Source organism: Fringilla coelebs (assembly GCF_963513975.1).
Source record: "Fringilla coelebs genome assembly, chromosome: 10".
In the NCBI taxonomy this organism is placed as follows: domain Eukaryota; kingdom Metazoa; phylum Chordata; class Aves; order Passeriformes; family Fringillidae; genus Fringilla; species Fringilla coelebs.
The window spans coordinates 16,965,109-16,989,542 of NC_140036.1; the positions used below are offsets into that span (position 1 = coordinate 16,965,109).

At 43.0% G+C, this 24,434-nt stretch overlaps 1 protein-coding gene across 5 annotated transcripts in view; it reads right to left on the bottom strand.

Moving 5' to 3' along the window:
• Positions 1–3,189: 3,189 nt before the first annotated feature.
• The window catches only part of ABCC5 (ATP binding cassette subfamily C member 5), a 45,015-nt gene continuing 23,770 nt past the window's right edge, over positions 3,190–24,434 (bottom strand). For 4 of the 5 annotated variants that reach the window (XM_084211902.1, XM_084211901.1, XM_084211905.1 and 1 more), the window contains 21 exons: positions 22,797–23,147; positions 21,287–21,358; positions 21,031–21,155; positions 20,353–20,425; positions 19,614–19,817; positions 18,807–18,950; positions 16,973–17,078; positions 16,141–16,325; positions 14,984–15,130; positions 14,538–14,667; positions 13,843–13,996; positions 13,604–13,732; positions 13,074–13,260; positions 12,060–12,149; positions 9,661–9,850; positions 8,781–8,940; positions 8,278–8,356; positions 7,589–7,702; positions 6,368–6,532; positions 5,589–5,672; positions 3,190–3,459 (listed from right to left, as the gene is read on the bottom strand). In XM_084211902.1, the coding sequence (XP_084068028.1) occupies positions 3,385–3,459; positions 5,589–5,672; positions 6,368–6,532; positions 7,589–7,702; positions 8,278–8,356; positions 8,781–8,940; positions 9,661–9,850; positions 12,060–12,149; positions 13,074–13,260; positions 13,604–13,732; positions 13,843–13,996; positions 14,538–14,667; positions 14,984–15,130; positions 16,141–16,325; positions 16,973–17,078; positions 18,807–18,950; positions 19,614–19,817; positions 20,353–20,425; positions 21,031–21,155; positions 21,287–21,358; positions 22,797–23,147 (2,964 nt within the window). In that variant the 3' untranslated portion in view covers positions 3,190–3,384. Of the gene's footprint in view, positions 3,460–4,234; positions 5,673–6,367; positions 6,533–7,588; positions 7,703–8,277; positions 8,357–8,780; positions 8,941–9,660; positions 9,851–12,059; positions 12,150–13,073; positions 13,261–13,603; positions 13,733–13,842; positions 13,997–14,537; positions 14,668–14,983; positions 15,131–16,140; positions 16,326–16,972; positions 17,079–18,806; positions 18,951–19,613; positions 19,818–20,352; positions 20,426–21,030; positions 21,156–21,286; positions 21,359–22,796; positions 23,148–24,434 lie in introns of those variants that run through there. The other variant, XM_084211903.1, reaches the window with a different exon arrangement.

The window sequence follows — 24,434 nt, forward strand, 5'->3', positions numbered from 1 at the left end:
GGCCCGGACAGCAGCGGCGGGCGCGGCCGCCGGGGGGCGCCGCGGGGGCGCCGAGGGGCGCTCGAGGGCGGCCCCGCCCCGCCCGCTGCGCGCGCACCCGCCCCGCCTCCGCCCCGCGGCGCCTCAGCCCGGCCCGGGCACGGCCGGACACAGGGCGGGCGTCGGGACAGCCCCGGACACCGGCACCGCTCCCGGGAGAGCAGCGGTCACTCGTTCATTCCCTCATTCCCTCACAAGGCTTGGGTATCCGCGCCTGCCGCCCGCGGCTCCGTCCAGCAGTGCCCCTTTCACAGGGCAGCTTTAAGCGGCCCACGCAGAGCTTCCCTCCTCTCCCATAGCCCAGCCCCGGGGCCTGGCCCGGACACACCGATCCCAGCACTCCTGCTCTGGGCTCGGCCATTGGCCACCATATCCCGCTCGGATCACTCCTGTGCCCTCACAGCCCGCTCTGTCCGCCTGAATGCCTCACTTGCACCGTCCCCAGCTCCACCACAAACACGCCCAAAGCCTCCACCCCACGGCTCCTAGCAGGGCTGATTCTCATACCCTCATCCCATCGGTCACTAGTTTGGCTTCCTCACTCTTCATGGTCACAGCCCCACATCGAGCTCACAGCTAACCCTAAATAGCCTCCCTTCTCCCTGCATCCCCCCACATCCGTGTTTTTAATCCCTTCTCTCCCAGCTGCGCTGCCCATAGTTTCCTGCCTCCAACTCTCACTGCAAACTGGCCCCAGAGCCTAGGTCAGACATAGTGTACTTTATCTTCCCCAGAACTCGAGGTAATCAATCACACACCCTCTACTGCGGCCTCCCTAAGTGGGAAAGGGCAGAAATCACAGTTATCAGCTTTGTACAAGCACTTGTTTCTCTGCGTGGCAACAGCAGGAGTCAGCAAGCTGGAAGGAAGGAGGTGTGTGCAACTAACTGTGATTTGCACTCCCACCAGCCCAAGAGAAGTGCAGTCTGCCCCATGTAATGACACTTCTGTAAGTTATTTTCACTCTAATTTTCACTGTTATGCTTTGCCTACCTCGCTGCCTGATGAGGCTTCAAGGCACATATTTTGGAAAAGACAGGAACATTTCTCACATGGTTGTGGATTTAATGAATCCACAGTGGTACATTCTGAAAGCCTCCCAAGCCTTACACTAACAACTGCAGCATCTGCACCAAATTCCAGCTCAGTTTCCACTGCATCATCACACCAGAGGCACAAACTGTGGCCTCAGCACATTGTAGCTGCAGTTACTGGCTCAGCCAAGGGTGAAACAAATCACAATATCACCCTCCACCGACCTAAAGCTAAAGAAAACCTTTGTGTAATCACATATATATAGTAAAGCATATGCTACAGTTGCAGTGAAAAATAACAGGATAGCACTCAGGCTCTTTGGTTGCTGCGTACAGCACCCTGCACTTTCTCAGCGTTCTTTTTAAGCACCTTCAAAAAGAAATTTTGCCTTTACAATAAATCCCCTTGTAACTAAGAAAAACATTTTTTTCCTGCCATTTTTGCTGTCCATGTCCTCCTTTAATAAATCAAATGTCCTGCTTTTATCCTTCTCACACCTTCTCACACTCATACCAGTTGCCTTTTGAAAAAAATTGGCTCCCTTCAATTTTGTTTCCAGTGATGCACTAAGCCTGTTTGACCTGGCTTTCATCTACAGGTGGTGGGCAAAGCACAGCCCCAGCAACCTCAGGATCTGACCCTGCACAACCTTCACCACAGATAAGGGTGAAATGTCCTCAGATGTTCAAGCCAAAACAACTTTAGGGCCTGATTACACCAATCTAACTGCACTTTAACTCCACAGTCCTTTTAGAAGAATCCTACCTGTGCTTTGGTTGAAGTCCCAAGCAAGTACAGTGTGTCCACTCATCAGACAGATAAGTAAGAACATATTCTCTTAAAGAGGCTCTAAGCTTTTGATAATGAATCGGGATCAGCTGCAATGACAGTGTTTGGACAGAATAAGCAAAACAGATGTAATGAAAATTCCAGAGAACAATACAGTAACCAGTTATCCCAGGCAAATCTCTCTCCTTTTGCACACCTGCTGGTCTTGGGCCACAGCCTTTGCTGTGAGATGTGCTGCTTTTGGCTGGGGTAGAGTAAATTTTCTTCAGAGTAGCTGGTATCAGGCTGAGTTTGGGGTTGGTGCTGAAAACAGTGTTGATAATTCAGGGATGTTGTATAGCTGTTTCTGAGCAGGGCTTGCAAAGAGCCAAGGACATTTCTGTTCCCCATCTGACCAGCAAGGAGGCTGAAGGTGCTCAAGGAGATGGGAGTGGACACAGCAGGGACAGCTGACCCAACTGACCACAGAGATATTCCAGACCATATGGCATTAAAAAAGCTGGAGAGAAAGGAGGGGAAATTCAAAATTATGGTGCTTGTTTTCCCAAGTCACCATTACACACAATGGAGCCCTGCTTTCGTGGAGATAGTTGCTCATGGGAAGTGGGGAATTAATACCTTGTTTTGCTTTGCTTTTGTAGCTTCTGCTTTCCCTATTAAACTGTCTTGATCTCAACTCTCAAGTTTTCTCACTTTCATCCTTTCAATTCTCTCCCCCATCCCACAGGAATGTGTGGGGCTTAGTTGCCAGCTGCTATTAAACCAGAACAGAAGCATCTGCTATCTCCATGCTATTTTGGGTAGGATCTCTTTAAAGAAAGCCTTTGTCCCAATCCCAGTGTCTTTTTCTATTCCTCATAGGATGAAGTCTTCTCTGGATATCATACTATAAATTCTAAAGCAGAATCCAACTCCTGAACATTCCAATCATCAACCTCTTGCAGAATGCTCCAACAATACAGATATTTCAGTAGTCAGATTTGTAAATATTAATGTTTCTTCCTTCCACTTCAGTGACAGGGCCCTTGGCCAGGCCTCAGCTTGCTCCTGTGGTTCAGGATGAAAGTCAGTTCAAAAATTACAGCTCCCCCTGTGAGCAGCAACACTTGAGTACACCTGTGAGACAAGTGCCAAATGAAGCGCAGAAGTGATCACAACAGAAAGAACATTTCCTTCTGTCAGTCTCTGTCTTTAATTCCAAAGTAACAGTGCTGCAGCCAAGGTTTAACAAAATGGTTGAGCTAATCCCTGCTGTTCATAAGTGACTGTTCACCTGCTCCATCACAGACCCTTGTCTGATACCTTGCTGAGCTGTTTCAGGTGGCCAAAGCTGCAGCAAAGATTCAGCTCTTTAGGAGAGTAACTGGGAAGCAGCAGTTTGGGGCAGTGAGCGCTGAGCAGTTCCCTCTCACACCTATGCTACTGTTACAGCCAGCACCTACTGAAAAGAGCAGCCTCACTTCACCTCCCTTCCTGTGGCTGGTGCCTTCCTGTCTCCTCCTTTGTACAGCATTCATGCTTTCAGCAACTTAGCTTTCTGAACTGGACCACACAAGAGCCACTGCTGGCATCGGAAAGGGAAGAGGAAGTCCCAGCCTGGAAGAAGAAGGAGGATAAGATCAGGATGGCTCCCCTTTTGCCTAGACTGCCATTAGCTCAGCCTTAGCTGCAAAGTGAAGCCACACACTGACCCCAACAGCAGGCAAAACCAGGTACATTAGCCCATTTCCTTCAAGGGAAATATTGAAATCCATGGGGTAAACTCCAGGCCTGTGAGCAGGGTAAGGTCTGTGCTAGTTAATTCTTGCTTTGGACAAGAGTTAAGAACAACCACAACAATGCTTTTTGTGCTACTTCAAGCTACAGTGAAAGCTCTGTTAATGCCACAATTTGCCTGTGGTACTGGTAGGTAGAAATGCTTTTTTCTGTGACTTTGCAAGTCATGTCACTATAAACAGTAGTGCTTTCAAGTAAAGAAAATGGAAAATCTGAGCCTAAGAAGGTCTTTCACCTGACCTCAGCCCTTATACTTGGCTTGAATACTTGCACTATAAATTATTACTCCCCGTACTACTCAACATACATGTATTGCAAGCTACCCCCATGCTGGAGGGCACAAAAATCACCCACTACACTTTTAAAGAAACAACTTTACTCTGAAGGAAGAAAGACCAGACCATGATGCATGACAAGAGGAAAAAGCTTGCAAACATGCTCCCCAAGGCTCAAAAAGGTGCAAAGCTCTTTATGTGCCCAAAACAAACCACTTAAGCCAATAAAATTTACAAAACCCAAAATAGTTTTATTTACTTTTCAGATTTCTGCCTCAATGAGACATTTTGCAAACATGCTAAGGCTACAAAATGTCCAAGTTGACAAAGACATGCAACGCTGACCATTCAATAAGTCACGGCTATCACAGGAACGACTGTGTCCCCTGGGCCACAGGTCCCAAAAACCAGGGATGGTGTACAGTGATCATGGCAACGCACTACGCAGGACCCAGTAACCTGAGGTAGGTCATTTACAGTAAGAAAACCATGTCCTACACCAGTGTTACATCCTGATCAACAGGAACCTCTCTCTAAGGTTCCAGAAGACGTGGGGTCGAGGACTGCTTCCTTAACAAGTGTGCAAGAAAGAAACAGGAAATATCAATGTTGATTAATCTTAGTTTAAGTAAGCAGAACAAAGAGTTAGTGTTACCCATGCCAGTGAAAGCCAACCTAAACCTCTGAGGAGTGTTAGCAGCTTCAAGATAAAGAGTCAGTCAGCTGAAGCAACTCTGAAAAGGCTTTCCTGCCAGCATACAGGGTACAATTTGAACCTTATGATTAATTTGTTACAGATCATTCCACAAACAGTAAGATTTTGGTTGTGTTAGATCAGCGAAGCAGGAAGAGCTTGGGCTTGCTTGCATTAAAATAAACTCTGCTGATACAGTAAGAAATACTGTGTCAGGAAACTGAGAAAATACAAGGCCTTAATGTGACCCAGGAGTGATTCTCCATTCAGATCACTAAAAACCCTGCTTTGGAAAAGCATCATGGAAGCAGCAGCCGCTGCCGTGGTGAACATTAGCGATGGCCCAACTAGCTCTGATAAATTACAATGCAATAGTTACACCACAGAGCTCTTCTCTGCTGCGCTAGACAAAGATGTGACAATAAAGGACACTATTGCAAAGCTTCACTTCCACTCAGACACGCAGAAAATCCGGCACTAGGGAAAGACGAACTGTAAAAGACAAAACATTGTCTGATACAGTCCGATAACAAAGCCAGATCTCTGGTACCATAAACTGTACAAAAATGATAGAAAAGAATATGCACTGTTATTAATACAGTGCTTATTTTAATATAAAATAAACAGCTTACATTTCCACTGTAAATATAGGCTATATACAGAATTATGTATAGATATAGCTACATGTATAAAGCTTCATTATAGGCCTCTGATACATTTATAACTATGGCTCCCTGAGCCATTTGTAGAGTGCATTTAATAACAAAAAATTAGTAGTATGGAATAAATACAATAATAAAAACATGAGTTCTTCTGACATGGTTTTAAAAACTCTCTGGCTTGACACATTGTGCTAAAAATTAAAAGATGAAAAGACAATAATCTGCGAGGAGGAGGAAGAGCTGGCCTGCCACAGGCAGGGAGTGTAGCTCTCCAAAATTAAAGTGACTTTGCCCTGAATTTCAGCCCTTGACAGCAACCTTGTTCTCTGCAGCAGCAAACATAGCATAGAAGCGCGAGTTCTCGTTGGCCAGAAGGGCAGTCGGGGTGTCAAATTCCACTACCTGAAAGCAAACAAGGCAGGTAAAGTATGTCAGTAAAATTCAGCAGAGAATTGACTTCCACCCCTTGGACTTGTGATGTGTTGGTAAAGAACGGAAAACACAGCATTCATCTTTAGTGAGACACCAGGCACTGAAAGTACCTGCATTTAAGGACACTGTAACATGGAATGCTTCAAACTGGCTCAAAAACTGGAACTAGCCCAACAGGAAGCAACCTCTGGTGGCTCTGGCAGAGGCAGATGCTATGGGCTTCTGCCTTCTCTACCTTTAAGAGCCTTGCCCAATGTTCTTGCATTTCACTGTTTATAGCTCCCAAATGGAAGCCTGAAAAACAGGTAAAGTATCTGCCATAGGTGTGCTTGATGGCACAGGGCTTGATGAAAGTAATGTAATGGGAAACTGCCCCAGAGCCCCAGCAGAGATGTTTATGTTATTACCCATCCCAAAATTGACCTACAAAGGAAGCCTCGAAGAGATTTTTAAAGACAGACTGTTATTCTATAGTACTTTCTTGGTGTGAAAAAAATTTTTGCCATCTTTGATCTTGTCACAGGCAGCAATTGATTCTACTGGACTATTATTACCAAGGATATGAATGAACAGAGGATTTTCTGCCCTGCAATGCAGCTGTTCCCTCAGTTCAGTCTGCACACATGGCACCAGCAGACCGGGGGCAGCAACACCTCCCTGCTCACCTGTCCCTGTGTTAGCACCATGATCCGATCACAGCCCAGGACCGTGTGCAGGCGATGAGCGATTGTTAACATAGTGCAGTCTGCAAACGCCTCTCTGATGGTCTCCTGGATCAGTAAGTCTGTCTCTGTGTCCATAGCAGCTGTTGCTTCATCCAGGATCAGTATCTGAAAGCAGCACAGAATCCTGGCTGTTACCCATGGTCACACCTTCCCTCTCTGAATATAAAAATACATTAAGAGTGGGCAGAATGGCCACAGCAAAGCATTGTCACAACTGGCAATCCTTACAGAGTTGTGGGCACAAACACAGGTTTTTCAAGTACCCTTTCAGTTTCCTCTATGCAATTGCCTTCAACAAAGTGTATGGATGACACATTTTATTATCACATCCTAGAGCTGCATGTGGATTATGACCTGGGCCTCAAGTCTCCACTACTTTCAATTTTATATTCCATAGATGAATCTCCAATAGAATTTTTAACAGTAAATTGATTTGACACATCCCTGGTGGTAACATTCCTCCTGGAACGAGTCAATACTGACTAGGCTTAATAGCTTTCTTACAGTGAGTAAAAAGTCTCTTCCCCTCAGACAAACTGATTTGGACTGATTTCTTGTCAAAGCTGAACTGGACATGCTTTGTGCAGGTACTGCAGAGACAGCAGTAACTTCTGCTGAGTAGTCTGACTTTAAAAACAGATGCAGGACTTTACAATATTATGGTATGTCACATTTCAGAAAAAAGGCAGTTAAAACCAGAATCCTGATCAATCTCAATCCAAAAGTCCTTTTTCACTGTAATTGTTTATTTTTCATTCCTGAAAAATCTTTCACTTGGCTGGCATAGTATGGTCCCAAACTCCACTTGGAGACCACATTTTAGTGGAGAACCATGTAGAAGAAAAACACTTAGCTCATAGTCACAAAAAGGTGGAAGAAGGGAAGAATCTGATGCTTCCCAGTAACAGGACACTGAAGAAATGATTGTCTGACACACTACTGTTAGCACTTACAAGCAACACCTTTTCAATGGCAGGACATTAGGACATTGCAGGAGCGGGCTACAGATACCTTCCCGTTTGTTTTAACCTTACACCTCTCTGGGTTGCAATAATCACCGGTATGATTCCTCTGACAGACAAAGATTCCAGCACAAAAAGAAGTCTTGTTCCATCCTCAAATTCTGGTATCTCTAGCTATTTCTCTCCCTGCTGTGCTCACCTTGCAACGACGCAGCAGAGCTCTAGCTATACACAGTAACTGTCTCTCTCCAACAGAAAAGTTCTCCCCATTTTCCATCACTTCTGAATCAAGTTTCATAGGCAGCTGTGCAACCTGTGTGGGAAAGAAGAGGCAAAAATCTTAGAGCACTGCACAAAATCTTATAAACACAAACAGATCTCCTGACAATCTTTGTCACCAGCAGAAGAGTGAACCTAGTCCCTGCAGGAATTCCTGCAGCCATACCTGCCACCTGGCTTACATGAAAAAACTGGAAATGTCATGGCAGCAAGATTTACTGCAGAGGGCCTTGCAAAGGGCAGGTTCTAAGTTCAGTATAAATTTGCACATGTGACATGTACAGTCACAAATGGAAATGTAGAATGCACACCTCAGGCACATACAGAAAAATATAATTTGAAATGTTTTAACACCCTAAAAATCCCTTGATCAAGCAGCACTCTGCTATTCTATATACTAAAAAAACCACAAAATATGGCATGTCCCTAAAAACCAAAAGTAGCAGTCTGATAAAATCATGGGAAAAAAGAAAAAAAATTGGTCAAATAAAGCACAGAAAACAAGGGGGGGAAATGTAGAGAGAAAGACCTCTAAAGTAGCTACTAACAGATTACGTTGCTTTGGAAGTCAAATGCAAGCATCCATCTCCCAGGGCACATAATACTTACACACTCCTTCATGTGAGTCCTTTCCAAAGCAGCCCAGATTTGTTCCTCACTGTACTGATTGAAAGGATCCAAGTTTGATCTGGAAGGGGAAGCAGAAAACAAGGAGAATTTTAACTCGGCAGTGAATGGCAAACCAACACTGTGCTAATTTATCCAGACAGGCGATTCCCATCTGGCCTTCCACTAACAGTTTCCTTGCCAGGGAAATCAGATGTTCCCAGCACACTGAGGTTAGAAGAGGCCAAAAAACAAGAGTAGAGATGGAAGACAAAGATACTAAAACTTCAACCACATATAAAGGGAAGCAAGACTTCCATACAGGATGATCACACACAGTGTTGCACTGGGCCAGTAAAATCATTCATCTGTGGATTTTTGTTTCAAAACTAGAACAGAAGCTAGGATGCCTGAGAGCTCCCACCTCACCAGGCACCTACTGCATTTCAGGTATAAGCAGAAAAACTGCTCAGTCCCCCTTCTTGCCTTCTTATGGCCTCACTAACCTCACAGTGCCACTGAACAGCACAGGCTCCTGAGGGATTATGGAGAGTTTGCTCCGAAGATCTGCCAAGCCAATGTCATTTATTTTCACTCCATCAATTTTAATGCAGCCTCCAGACAGTTCAACAAGACGAAAGAGTGCCATTCCAAGGGAAGACTTCCCTAAAAATGAGACAGGAAAAACACGACTGGTGTTTCTACAGAATCATAAGTTTTCAGATGAGAAAGCATTTTAAAAGCTGCCCACATCTAAAAAAAGTTTTAAAATACCAAAAAGTCCTGGCAAGCAATGCTCTGCTAAGTTCTGAGGTTCAGCATTTAAACTCCTGAGCAATTGTGGGGGCAGCTCCTAATCTCTCCTCAATAAAGCCATGCCCGGAATACTGCCCCAACCCCACTGCCAAAACCCTGCCATGAAAACCCAATACAGCAATATAAATTATTTATTTAGAAACTCATTTTGAGGTTGATTGAAGTCATCTCACAAACAGGGGTTTGGATTCTTCACATTACATAGTTCTGAGACAGTTCAGAGCCAAACCTGCTTGCAGCATCAGTACAGAATCTTTCAAGAGAGTCAGACAAGCTGCAATGAGCACACTGTAGGCACCAATCTGTACTGGTCAGTGGTTTGGGGAGTTAAATACAATCAACATACTGGCTCAAGCATTGTAGGATATCCCTGTGCTTTAAATGGAAACTTGTTTTCAGTATTGTTTACAGGGATCTTCCTTATCTATAGACATGAATGGAAACCTCCACTGACAGAGTGCTCAGCCCCTCCTGTACAAGCAACTTACTCAAACACAGGAGAACCAATATGACTGCCCCAATCCATTCTGTACAAGTAATAATTTAACTCTGCTTAGTGTTTTTCCTTACCTGAGCCCGTCCTCCCCACAATGCCAATCTTTTCCTTCGGTTTGATGGTAAAGGACACTTTTTTAAGTACTAGAGGGAGGTTCTCTCTGTACCGCATCTCTGCATTTTCAAAAACAACTTCACCTTCCTGTGGCCAGTCCAGAGGAGGAGTTTTGTTCTTAATTCGAGCAGGAGCTTCCAGGGAAAGGGTCTTTTAACAAAAATACAGAAGTTCAGTTTCCAGTAAACAAAGCACCAAAGGAAAATTATCAGCTGCAGCTTTCAGCAGTTCTTCCCTGCAGACTCAGCCCAGATCATTTATGGCAGTTTCACGATGAGCTGTTTGGCTGGATGTGGGCCCAGTGGTCCAGAAGTTTGCTGTTTTACACTGACCACACTGTTAATTCCCCTCCTGTTGCCTCAGTAATGGCATCACTCCTTCTATACAACAGTGGTTTTCATAAATGGAATGTATTTTAGGCCTATTATTCATCGGCACAATCTTATTGAGTTTCATGGCACTCCAAAGACTGGATGCAAAATCTAGTGCATTTCTATGCCTCATTTGCTATGCCATACCAGGGTCACCACTGTTGATTTTGACACAGAAGAGAATGTCCAAGTAACACATGAAATGCCTCTTCCTCATGTTCCCCTGTCCTACTGAATCACTGAGTCAGTCCCCTCCAGCCTGCTCACTTTTGCTATTTCACTCTGTCCCTTATTGAGAAGTTCACAGATTAAACAGAAAAGCAGAAACTCTGAAAGCCAAACACAAGGCTTTATAGCATGTTTACAGTGAAGTCAAGGTCACTTCCCCATACTTGGCACAAGCACCCTCAAAGAATGGCAACAATCCTATCATGGGATTCACCTCATGTAACTGAACCAGGCCATGACAACTCCTTTATAGTCTCTAGAAAGAGAGATCTCTACAAATGCTATAAAACAGCATTTCTGCAGTGATTTTTCTCATTCTAATATAAATACTTCAAACAGGTAATAAACTGCCCTCTAGAGACACCCGTTTCCTACAATGACCATTGAGAGATCCCACAGGGATGGCAGCTGTGGACATCTGCAGCATCTAGTTAGAGGCAGATTAATTGTACACCAGGGATTTGAGAGAAAAACAGACATCTGCTATGATAGTGCTCCCATTCTTTGAGCTTGGTGTTCAAAACAGCAGCCTTGAGCCCCCACTGAAAAAAGCCAAGCCTGGGCCTTAGTAAGACCCAGGACCTGAATGGTGTTTCACTGGCCACCCACCCTTCATTTCAGCATCAAACTAGTTTTACAGTTTCATAAGTGGCTGTCTAGAGATCAAAATTTTTAAAAAATCACAGTGTTTCTTGATAGTGATATAGACTGAGTGACATAACTTTTAACAAACCCCAAACAACAGTCTACAACTGTAGGTTTTGCCACTAAGGGCCTGACTGTGGTAAACCCATCTCAGCCCAGTGAGAGATAAAATATTTGGCACAGTTGTCAACTTGTGTGATCACCAAATCTTTTATACGCAGAAATTTTCTACTTAGATGCCTGCAGAGGATTTATTTAACCGAGGGAGTGAGCAGGTTTGGGGCTTTTGTCTTCTGTTTCTTAACCTGTAGATTAAATCCACACACTTGAAAAAAACTACTAATATCAACTAGTAAATAACCCAGATTTACCAAATCAATAAATCTATCTCCCTCTGAGTTACAGGAAACATTAAATGGAAAAGCCTTTCACCTCACACACCAGACCCAGCAGGAGGTTTTCTCCTGGCTTTCCCCACTGACCTATGCCCAGTTCTGCACACACAAATCCCAGTTACAAAGAAAGGGTTACAGATAATCAGAGCAGCTTGCTAAGCATTTAGCCTGGCACATTTATCATGTTCAGCTGAGCACATTTCTCATGTTTGCAGTAAGAGCATTCCCTTGACTTTTCAAGCATACAGAAATATGTTACATAAGACAGCTGTGGAAAAGTAGGTTTATTAGGTTGAAGTGGAATTACTTGTAGATAAAGTAACAAACAGTTATCTGTGTTTAAATGAAGGAATTCCATTAGGTTTGGAATGAAGGATGCCAGAACACCATCCTTTTGCTGTAAAATAATGTTTTGAATCCCTAAGTTACCCCTTTCACACCCCCCACTCTTCACTGTGAGTGTCAGCAAACTTCCAATAGCTTATGTAAACCCAGCAATGCCTCCAAGTTTAGTTACCTACCAGCTCTGGGGCCATTCAGCCCCCCTGTGCTGATACATGTGCTTCACAAAACAAACTCACTCTGCAGTGTTACAGCACAGGCTTTAGCGCCTTTCCAAGATCAGGAATGTACATTCTGTACTAGGGCAGCCTATGGCTGAGGCCAGCAATGTAACAAACACCACAAAATTTCACAACAGGCAGTTGAATGCAGTCCTACCTTGATATAGTGGTCAATCCTCTCCACTGAGGTGAAACGAGCTTCTGTCTCTGAAGCCAGTCTGACTGTAAACTGGAATAACCCTGTTAACTGAAGAGGTGAAAGAAAACATTTTTAGAGCTGTGACTTGTTATTGAATTAAGAGATGAATGTGACCAGCAGGATCAGGGCAGTCACTGTACTTGGGACTGGTGAGGTCACACTTTGAACCCTGTGGTCAGTTTTGGACCCCTCACTACAACACAGAGGGGCTGGAGTATGTCCAGAGAAGGGCAACAGAGCTGGGGAAGGGTCTGGAGTCCTGTGAGGAGCAGCTGAGGGAGGCAGGCGGGCTCAGCCTGGAGAAGAGGAGGCTCAGGGGGATCTTATCACTCTTGACAACTCCCTGAAAGGAGGGTGTAGCCAGGTGGGGTTTGCTCTCTTCTCCCACTTAACAAGCAATAGGACAAGAGGAAACAACTTCAAGTCGTGCCAGGTTTAGATTGGATGTTAGGAACATTTCTTCACAAAAAGAGTTGCCAAGCACTGAGACTACCCAGGGGAGGGGTGGAGTCACCATCCCTGGAGGTATTTAAAAGTTGTGTAGATGTGGCACATGAGGACATGGTTTAGCGGTGGGTTTGGCATTGCTGAGGTAATAGTTGGACTCAATGACCTTATTGCTGTTTTTCAACATAAAGAATTCTATGATATTTGATATTCTTGACATCAGGCACCACATAACTAAAGTCTTCAAGGCAAGTTAATTAAATAGTTCATTTTAAAATCACCATGATTTATGAATCCCTTGAGAAACCAGCAGCTTAGAAACTTTTCCCAAGAGCAACAGCTTTAAATATGAGGTGTCTAAGCTCTTTCATTTCCCCTCGGCGCCACAAGGAGGCAGAAGAGGCCAAACAGCAGCTCCACAGAGTGCTCAGAGCCCGGCAGCTCCCCTGAGCCAGCGCTGTTTGCTCATTAGCAATATCTACATTAAAAGAGAAATGAAGTGTTACAGTACATGGTCACGCTCACCTGCACAGCATATGAGATGGCCAGCCCAGCATAGGCAGGAGGGATCTGCCCATGCATCAGGACAATCATAAGGCCAGTGGTTGTGATCAGAGCAATGCTGATGATGTCCAGGCGCACGGCCAGCCAGCGCATCGCGCAGCTGAACAGGTAAAATGGGGCCTGGTTGTCATCCAGCAGCTCCTGGTACCTGAAACAAACACGGCAAAGGTTAGTAGAGTCCACGAGCCTGACGTTCTACAAATATCAGATCTACTTAAACTCCTGTTCCAGTATCAGGATGGGAATACTCATCACTGACCAAATTTCAAACCAAAATATGGTGGCAGGGTTTGCCAACTTTCCCCACCACTGCTCTTCCCAGTTTTCCCTTACCCTTCCTTCTGTTCTCCCAATTTTTTTCCCCAGAAAAGTAACTTTCAGTCATAGAACCAATGATCCATCAAGACCCCAGTGATAAATCCTTCTGAACACCAGAAGCTGTTGCATTCAGCTTCGTGCTCCACCATTCCCAAATGGATATCTAGACTGACCTGTGCAGAAATTCCTGTCCTTTGTGGTAGGCATGGATTGTGGAGAGACCCTGGATGCTAGATGTAATGTGAGACAAGAATGGAGACTGTGTGATGTTGTCCAGACGCTTGAGCTCTCGAATAAAGACTCTGGAAGGGAAGAAGCACTTTGAGTTTCATGCAGAACCACCATATGCCAACCACTATGTTGTACTTGAAGGTGAAAGCACCTTTTCAGCCAAAGCAGCTGGTGCACTTACCTAGACACAACATGCAGAACTGTGAACAGGACAATGAGGGGCCCCACAGCCACCAGGAACCAGGGGAAAACCCCAGAAATCACCCCCACACAGAAGAACACAAGGATGACGTTCTGGATGAACATTTCCGCTTGAAACGGCAACCGAACGTCAACTGCAGAAATAGAAGGAGAAGAGGAAGATCTTGAGTACAGAAAACTAAAACAACCCATAGAAATCAACTTAATCCACCTGTATCTCAGTAGTAAACACATGAATTCCTCTTAAGTTACTCAAATTAAAAATGTACATTTTCATTGGGACATTTTTACCTTCTGAGTTACTGGCAGTCTAATTATTCCAATTTGCAGAAATAGCACTGATGGAACTGACCTAATTACCACCTCTGCTGCACATCAGCTTCACTCCAATGTTTTAAGTTGTTCCTGCATTAACTGCTGAGAGCCCTTGTGCAGCCTGGAGGTACAAAAGTAGCAGCACATTTCCTTCTTCATAAGCGGATGCTCAGACCTGAGCTATCAGCTGCCTTCTAGGATCGTAACCCAGGTATATCCCAATTGCTGCTTTGTTTATTCCAAGTGCACATTTGGCAACAGACAGGGTATAATCACCCCAACAGCAACAGACTGGAGAGTATTCAGGGCTTAACTGGGAGGTCTGAATGTGGGATTTACAGGGCACAGAGTGAGAGATACCTTCATCCATGTCTTTGGAAAACCTGTTGAGGATCCTCCCAGTGGGTGTAGTGTCAAAGAACTTCATGGGGCTACGCAGAATCCGTCGGAAGAGCTCATCATGGAGCCTTGAGGATGCTCTGAGAGTACCCTGACAACAGAGAAAACATTGCAGGGTTATAAAGCAGTGCTTGCCTTCCCACCACCCAAATATTCTACTCTGTTTCTCTCTCCAACCATAAGGTTTTCTACTGCATTCTGTGCTTCCAACCCATGGAGGAAGCTATCAATTTGGGCAGAAGTTTAGCAGAAACATGGTGCAGCCTCAAGAGCTGGCTAAGGGAACATTACAATCCATGACTGACTTCAGTTCCAAAGTCTCTCAGGTGATGACCAAAAGAACCACAGTGGCAGAAATTTGCAGAAGCAGGAGTAGGGGGGAAACAAACACCAGCACTGCCACCTACCTTTACGAAGACCACACCACGCACGGCTTTCAGGATCAACATAACTGCCATAGACAGAGCATAGATGCCAGCATAGTAATGCATGTGAGGGTTATCTTTCATACTGTTGCTTATGACAGTCTCATTTCCCACAGTCACCGAGGTGTTCTGTAGAAAATTCAAGGTTTCAGAGGTTGGTTAAGGCGAGGGTGAAGTATGATGTATACATTACACGTGATAGAATTCAACTGCCTTGTGTCTTCTCCCACTATATTTGATATTTCTTCTTTAAACTACTTCAGTGACTACTGAATACTTCAGAAACTTTTCCCTGGCAGAGACGCTTGACTTGTTGATCTGTAGCCCTTGATCTTTTTCCTACAATATCTTCCAAAATACTACCACAATCCCTATTTGATTCTTGCTTATTTCTTGCGCTGCTTTGAACGATACTTGGATACCATCATACAGCCATATTCACCTTGCATAGATCTTTATCAAACACTTATTTCTGCCACTATGCAATAAATTCTTTACTGTCACACTGTTATACATTCTCATTCTCTTTTATTTTTGCTCTTTAAGTATGTTTAAGGACCTCATTGCTGATGCTAATATTGTTGTCCATCTGCACTTTATTATTTCATCTCTGAGATTCATACCTTGCCCTCTGTGCCCCCACAAAAAACTCTTGCAGTTATATCTGGATTTTTAAATGCAACAAGATTTGCAAGCAAAGCCCTGAGAGTGGGGAAAAGCCCAAACCATCCCAAGTCATCAGGATCTCCAAAGCAATTTCCAAAAGTCACCTGACTCAATTTTTACATATTCTTACAAAAATTATTCTGTTAGGTATAAGATCACATTTAAACAAAAAACAACATTCAAATTAGCTTGTTGGCCCCTTTAATATTTTCACTTCCTCTTCTTAGACTTACCAAAAAAATGAACAAGAGGGCAGCATTAAACCACATAAGTTATTATATCTATCTATCTTTCTCATTACTAGAGCTCTCTTTTTCTTGGAGATGAACTCCCTAGTGAGACCACCTCCTGGGGAGCCTTACAACTTATTTAAATTAGAAAGCACCATTTGGTCTCACAGGACTGCTTGGGATTAGTCTAGCAGAACACCCCCAGCCCATTAGACACAAGAGTAGAAAAGCTATTGAACTTACTCCACTGCCTTGCTTTATCCAGAAACTCAGCCACCAGTTGCTAAAGGCTGTGCTGCCCACATTCAGCACAAACAGCGCCATGATGATGAGGAATGCAAAGGGGCCTCCAGCTGCCTGAATGTAGACACCATAAACAGACCAGGGGACAGAGCCTTTGCCTTTCTCTTCCAACTGGACCAACTGGCCTGTGAAACAACAGAAGATGAAGAAGGAATGAGGAAAGCTCTTCCATGAAACTCCTATAAATTTGTGAACACTCAAAATTAGTCTTTCAAACTGTGCAGAGTACTTTCAGAAACACACACTTCACGCTTAGAACTCAGTGGTTCAAACAGTTTTTCAAGAAGTCACATTTCTGCAGAATCATTTAAGTCATGGTGCAGCTCAAAAAGCCTCATCAGCACAGACTTAAATGTTAGGCTGGGATCAGCCTCACTGTTGCTTTTTAAACCCTGAAGTTCCAAGCTAACATTAAACAGAGGTCAGACCTTCCCTTCATCCATAAATGCCATGTCCTGCCCAGGACTGAGTGCCAAGCTGTACACATGGCCCTCTTAGGACAGGAGGGAGAGGTGGTGCGGGAGACAAGGCAGTACCAGCTCCTTTGTGTTAATGGCATCTGACTGAACTTAAACATTGTACAGGCATCCATATCTAATGAATTAATTAATGTTCTTTGCCCACTGCCTGTGTCCTATAAACCACACTGTGTGATTAGGATTGAGACAGCTTCCAAACCTGAGAGGTACATTAACAATATATTTTGAAGCACATGTTTTGAGCTTACTGGAGTACAAAATAGATACAGCCAGAAATTTGATTACATAGTTACCCTCTTCTTCCTTCTTTACAACTTTCTCCTTCTTCACAGACCCTGTTTTGGTACTTTTATCCTGGGGCCTTTTCAATGAATTGTTTGTGTTCTTCTTTATATTAATCTGCAGGGAAACAATGACACTAAACAGAGGAGTTGGCTTTGACATTTTAATATCTAAACACAAACTTTTATTTATCTGCCACCTAAGAACAAAGGCTTTCAATAGCTCAATATCCTCCTTGATGCGAATGCTAGCTTCACAGTTATTACAGATGATTGCCAACTCTGACAGATTAAATTCTCCTCCTCTATTAGTCTAAACTACTATCAACCTGTACAGGTTGTACAGTGCAAGGGTAATTTCCAGGATCAGTGAAATTATGAGTGTACGTGGTAGAGGAATGATATTCCCACTACTGCAAGAAAGATATCACCTCCCTATCCCTTGTAAAAATAACTCACATTTTTTTAAAGAGGCTTTTTTCCCCAGGCATCCCAACACTTAGACACATTTCATGAGAGCTTTCTTAAGAAAAGTCAGGTTAACTTGATCTCCCAGAAATCCAATATCCAAACACTAAAGTGACACACAAGCACTGCTCTAAACCCAGCCTTCTGTCCATAACTGGGAGTTACTGCCTGTTCAGAGTCAGCCTACATGGACTGAAATCCCTTGCACACCATGTTCAGGGTTGCCTTCCCACATTTTACACGAGATCAAACCACAGAGAACCCAACTGATCATCCATTTATTCTTATCCCATAGGGAATGCAATTTAATGGTCTTTCCATGAGCTAATGTTTACAGCGACATTGAAGGTCAGCCAAGCATGAAGACTGGAGAATCTCTTGTTCACTATCATTACATTAGTCTTAAAATGGCAGAACTATTATCTTCATGCCTCAAAGGATATGCAGAGCAATGCATTATATCCTTTTGCTTCTTTCACAAATATCTCCCAGGAGAATGTGTCACCAAACACCCTCTATATCTGCAATTCTCATAACGCTTCCTTCTCAGAAATGTTTTGTTTTAAATGTCTCATGAGTAAGGAGCCTCTCATCTCTTAAAAAATAAACTGGTGATGTACTTTTAATCTTTTCTTTCTAAGAGAAAATGCACACAAAATTTAGACAAGTTATTATAAATCAAAATGCCAAGATCCTTACTCTAGAGATTAATTTCAGGAAACAAAGAGGAGAAGGGTGGGGAAAACTAAATTGCTGAAAATTTACATGTTGTTGTACTGAATGTTTCTTGTTATTTTCTAGATTTACAACTTTTGCACCAACTGAAATACTACAGCACATATTCAAATTTGCATTTACAGACTTTTTTCATGACAGAATTAGTGTCAAGGCAAAACATTTTTTCTCAAACTCCCTCAAAACAGAGCATTTTCAGTTATGCCTCCAAAATACTGTCACATCTAACTTTTGACAAGTTATGTCACACCTGCTGTGCCTCAGTCACACTCCACTGAAAACATAGTAACAAGCCAGTAAGAATTTTTTCAGACAAAGGTTGTTGAAGATCTGTGCTAATTCAGAGGTAAATTAAGGAGTGGAGTGTACAAGAAGAGAACTTCCTGCTCTGAGCATCACCAGGGGAGACACTACAATATTTTCATTATTAACTCATGAGCTCATTGGCAGAGTCCTCTCTAGCACACATTCCCTAAAAACAAACTGTGACAAAGTGCTAATGAAGCAGAGATTATTCTATAGGAAATCTATTGGTCAGATCAACACATGAAAATGTGTGAAGCCATTTTCCACATTTCCAACAACACCACTCGGTTCACCTCAGAATGGTCAAGATTCAGAGCACTTTAAAATAAACAAGTACCTCGATATGTGGTGTTTCTCCCAGCTGTAGGCTATTAAATATAGTTGCATAATCGCCATTTAAATTCATCAGTTCCTCATGACTGCCTCGCTCGGTAATGCAGCCTTCTTTCATGAAGATCACTTCATCACAGTCAACAAGATACTGGAGAAAGTGGCAGCAAGAACAAGTCTCTATCACGATGTTCAATAACTGAACACTCCCACACAACCCTTCTCAGGAGCTTGTAGGCACTGGCACACAGCACACCTATGCCCACACAACAGACAGCTGATTTTCAGAGGTCCTCCTCTGACTAGAGCACCATGATTACTCACACTACACAAATAAAAAGTTTGTGTCCTATCAAAACCCATCTCTTCTGGAAGACATGACTCAGGATACTTAAACACTGCAAATACTGATAGACTAAACACTAATATTTCTGTGCACAGAAGACAGCAAAAAAATGTCAGGTACATCAATTCTGATTTACTGACAACAAATACAACTGTTTTCTGCTGTGATGAAATAGCTTTATAGCATGTTAGCAGAAGTATTTTGGAACAGGTATTTATTTCCCTGGTAAATTTTCTTTAGCCAAGGGTTACCAATCCAAATCAGACACCAAGCAGCACTGGTATCAATTATTTAAATTGTGCTCAGTGCACCTTTGCAAACCTAGTTTATAAATGTAAACCACACATTCTATAGACACACAGGGTTGTCCTGTCACAGGTCAGGGCAAAGAGATTTCCAGTATGAAGACAACTGATTAACAAACCATTTCAAGTAAGTCCAAGAAAGCAAGCATGAGAGATTCAGTACCTGAAGCTGATGTGTGATGAAAAGGACAGTCTTTGACTTCAGGTGCTTCCTTATTGCACTGTTAAAAATGTGATTTCCAACGTGAGCATCTAAGGCACTAAGGGGGTCATCGAGGATGTAAATGTCCCTGTCACTGTACAGGGCTCGAGCCAGACTGATTCTCTGACGCTGTCCCCCACTCAGGTTAGCCCCTCGTTCACCAATCTGCACAGAGACACACACCCATCACTTTACTTCTTCAGCCCCATGCAACATAGATGACCATAGTAAAGCAGACCATAATATTCCTTTTTATATATTTGCATAGATCTATTCCCCCATAACATTTTATATTAATACATATACATATTCAAGTTTAAGTGTCCATTTTGTAACGTCATATATTCAAACTCAGGATTAATATGCTTGAAATGTGGCAGTACTTTGCTTATTTTACCTTTTACGAATTAACATAGCCATTTTTTTTCTTAGGTATTTTAAATCAAGTTCAATTAAGTCCTGTTAAGGAAGCTAAAGTTACAACACAATTAAAAAAAAAATCCCAAACAGTCAACATCTGAGTAAAAAAGCAGAGTACAATTCTTAACAATCCAGGGCCCACTAAGGTCAGCTCAAGAGAATGCATTCAGCAGCTTGGCTCATATGCACCCCAGACTGAGGTACCCTCATTCCAGTTTACCCTGCCAAACCAAAACTCTTTTCTCCATCTATTAATTAGTTTAGTATAAGCAAGACATACCTCTGTCAGGTCCCCATTTGGAAGGATGGCCAGGTCAGGCCTTAGACAGCAACCATTCAGCACAGTATTGTATCTGAAGAACAAGTAGATAAATAGTTAAGAACACTGTTTTTCCCCACAATTATTTAACTAGTACAGCATTATATCATTTTCTACACTAATAGCAGATATTCCATCAACCTAAAACAAGTCCTCTGTCTTGGAGTCTCAGGAGAAAACTGAGGGTAATAATTAATCACCTACTTCAAAAGCATTGTGAGGATAAAGACAATCTGTTTTCAGGGATAGTTGGCTAAGGGCCACAGGAAAGTCCCCAAGTGGAGGGGGGGCTATGGAAGATGTCAGCACATTGCACACAGCAGTTGTTGAGTTTGAAGAGGGAAAGGCCAGGACAGCAAGAGCAAATACTACTTTAGTGCTGCTCACAGCAGCTGCTGGTTTTAATCAGAGATCCAGGATGAGGCCCAGCCTCACTGCAAGGAGCAGGGCCAGGCACACTGACAGCCAGCAGCCACAGGGCCACATGCAAGAGGGGCAGGATCCTAAACGGGACTCGGAGGAGACTTAAAGACAGATTCCAGAAGGCTTTATCTGCAATGTACTTTGCATTAAAGTTTTTCCACACTTGGGCCAAGAATTACTGAGCTTTCCTGAAAATCAACAAGCAGTCTGACAAACCTTTCTTCATCATAGTCCTTGCCAAAGAGGATGTTGTCCCGCAGAGTGGCGTTGAGGATCCAGGCCTGCTGGGCCACGTACGCGAAGGTGCCGCTCACGGCGATGCTGCCCTCCAACAGCGTCATCTGCAGACACACACCAGCTGTGAGACCATGCTACCCCATGCTCACAACACACTGCGTTCTACTGAGTACAAAGAAGTGAAATAGGAGATGGGAAAGAGCAGAGCAGAAATACTCAAAACAGGATTTCTCACCTGTCCTAAAATTGCTGAGATAAGTGAAGTTTTTCCGCTCCCCACACTGCCACAAATTCCAACAAGTTTTCCCTACACAGAAAGGAAAAAAAATATGGTACTCATTTCTTACATTCATCATCCCTTTCAGAATTCAGACTACCTTTAGTTCCTCTGAGAGGACAGCTGGATATAAATGACAGCTCTGAAGTGACATAACAGACAAAAAAAAGCAAGAGTCAGCATCTTAACACTCAAATTGTATACAGTGAACACAACCCCACAGTGAAATAAAACTGAAATCAAAAAAATAAAGGTATTTGAAGATCAGCTTCCTTCTTACTAGGGTTACAGGCCCTGAGGATCAAGAAACCAAAAGCACCAAGGCCTGCCTGAACAGAAAGCACCAAGATGCTTTTGAGAGTGATAAGGAAAGAGGAAAAGTCTGAAAGAAAAGAGAATTTAGCATATACGGGTCCAGTCAAACTCCTTGCCAATTAGATCCAGTTTGCTAGACAATATGTACCAAGAAAACACTAGAATTCAGTCACTTTGAAGAATTTCTCTGCAATAGAATGAGTGGGTTAATACCCATATTAAACAATTAATTTATTAAAACTATTTTTATTCCTTTTGTAAAAAATGTAGAGCAATTGAGAAAGGTATATAGGCACCAACATTTTTGACTTCTGAGATAAAACCAGCCTTTACGTTTTCAAGTAACTGTACTTCTATTTGAGGCAATTTTTTAAACTATATGCATTCTCCCCCAGAGTTTAAAATATAGGTATTTTTAGTGTTTAAAATAGCTTAAACTCTCCCTCTATTTGTATAACTACATAAGACAATGTATTAATATCTTCATAAATACATGGATCCCATTATTACAAGATCCAACTGCAAGACTGCAAAGCTTTTTTATGTGTAGATAATGTCACGTATTAAGTTCAACGTTTTCTCTTCGACATCTTACATGCTTTTACCCACCTTGGAGCAATAGCTCCAAATGCTTCTACAATTCTTGAAAACCTGCCTCCACCTGTACTAAAGTTCTCAAGGAAGAAAACTGCACCTTTTTCAATGAAAAGCACTATTATGCTCCATTGGAACACCTAATCACCTAAAATGCTCGCCCAGAACACAGATGAAACTGCAAAATTACCAAACCACTGCAGGAACACACTGTTCACCAGCAGCCCACTGGTAGCTGGTGCCCTGCAGATTCTCTGAGCTCAGTGGCTCCCACACTGTCCTAGGAGCTGCAAACCCCTCAGCTGGATATGGAAGCTATACAGCCTGCCCTTGTTTCACAGGCTGTTTGCAAAATGTAGTTGCTAAAATGGCACAGCTGTTTACAGCAGGATCAGACACTGCATCCTGGATACTGCAGTTGCCATGGATATTACAGGAGTGCACAAAAGCAATATGCTCCATTTCATGCAAAATGAAACAGCACACAGCTCTGTTCCAGAGGGCAACTATAAATGAGGCCATTGAAAAGCTCAGATTTCCTCCATTCATTTCTTCTTACCTTTTCTATCTCCAAGTCAATGTTGTACAGAGTCCTCTGAAGCCGAAGGCTAACCAGGTGGATGATTTTGTGCTCCTCTTCGGGGCTGTGATGGTCATCACTGTCCACTAGAAGATGGCCCTTCTGCTCTGCCAGCACAGCTTGCTGTCCCTCATTCTGTAGCTTCATTTTCTCTTTCTTGCTCTTGGTGACTTTCTTGTCTTTTTTCACTTTGGGGGTCAACTTTGGTGAGCTCTGGACGCTGGCGTGGGAGAAGTCCCAAGCCAAGGTAGCATTTTTCACCTCTATCGCGGTGTGAGGATTGGCTGGTTTTTTCTTTATCATATGAACCTCTTCCATTAGAAATAAACTCTGATAGGAGTTGTGAGAGAGGTGTAAAGATGAGACACCTGATCAAGACTGGGAGACAAGCCTACGGCACACTCACGCAGCAAAACACATCAGGCTATATAGTAGGAGGAAGCTGAAGAGCAAAAGGTGGCTCATTAGTGTAAACTAACTCCAGGTCTGCTAAGTGGCTGGGGCATTCCTGGATGTGGTGGAAGCACTTGGATACACTTGACTTTCACAGAACTGCAATATTAGATGTGATGTGACAGGCACTTCTTCCTTTGACACTGCTTGCAACTGCAGCTCTGTGTGTTCCAGATTAAAAACAAGTGAGCAGAACACACAGGTTGGAGAGGAGAGTCACTTGGGACAAAGTGACTGACTTGTCCTGCACACCAACTCATTATGGAAGGAAACAATAGATTTTAACTTGAGCCTTTACCCATCAACTTTTCTGCTGGGAAAAAGTCATCTTGCACAAGTGTAGCTGATCTATCTCAGGCTGCTTGGCAAGAAGTCAGTCAACTGTATCACGTTTTCCACCACATCCATCAGTATTTACAATCAACAGATTAGGAAGACATTTTTTCACAGTTTAATGACGAGATAAAGTGTTTGCCATTTACACAATTTGTTTTGAACCAAGTAGTTTTTTGTGACTAAAACTTCTCAATTCCCAGCCTTATGTATTCTTGCAATTGCTATGTCTGAATCACACATTCATAAGAAAACTCATACTCATTTACAGAGCCAACAAGTCAAATTTTTACTGTGATGTCAGAGTATCCTCACCTTATGTTACATTTCCTACACAATTTATAGGCAAACTGGGAGAAATTCAATTTCCTTTCCTTCTCATCCCTCCCACAAGACTCCCTTTAGTGCACTTAGATTTAAACAAGGCTGATTTTAGGCTGACTCAGAAGATGAAGCAAAATTGCTCAAAAGCAATGGAATCTCAATCACTCTACAGATCCTGGTTTTCTCACACAGAGGTTTGTTTCATGAATGCATTACACAGAATCCATGTATCTGTCAATGCTTGTGAAAGTTTCTATTTGGAAAGTGCTATTTTCCATTCTGGAAATTTCCACAATGTGTAATGCACTGTTATCTTCAAGAGACAAGACAAAGTAAAGGTCTCCCCTCTGAGTTCATAAAGTACATGCAGTGTATTCATCCTCCAATCCCAATGATGGGAGATAAGACTGCTCATTATCAGTGTTTTACATTTTCTGCCATAGATCTGTTTTGCCAGATCACAACTCCATTTTATTGATATAGAGGAATTTCAGTCATTTAATCTGG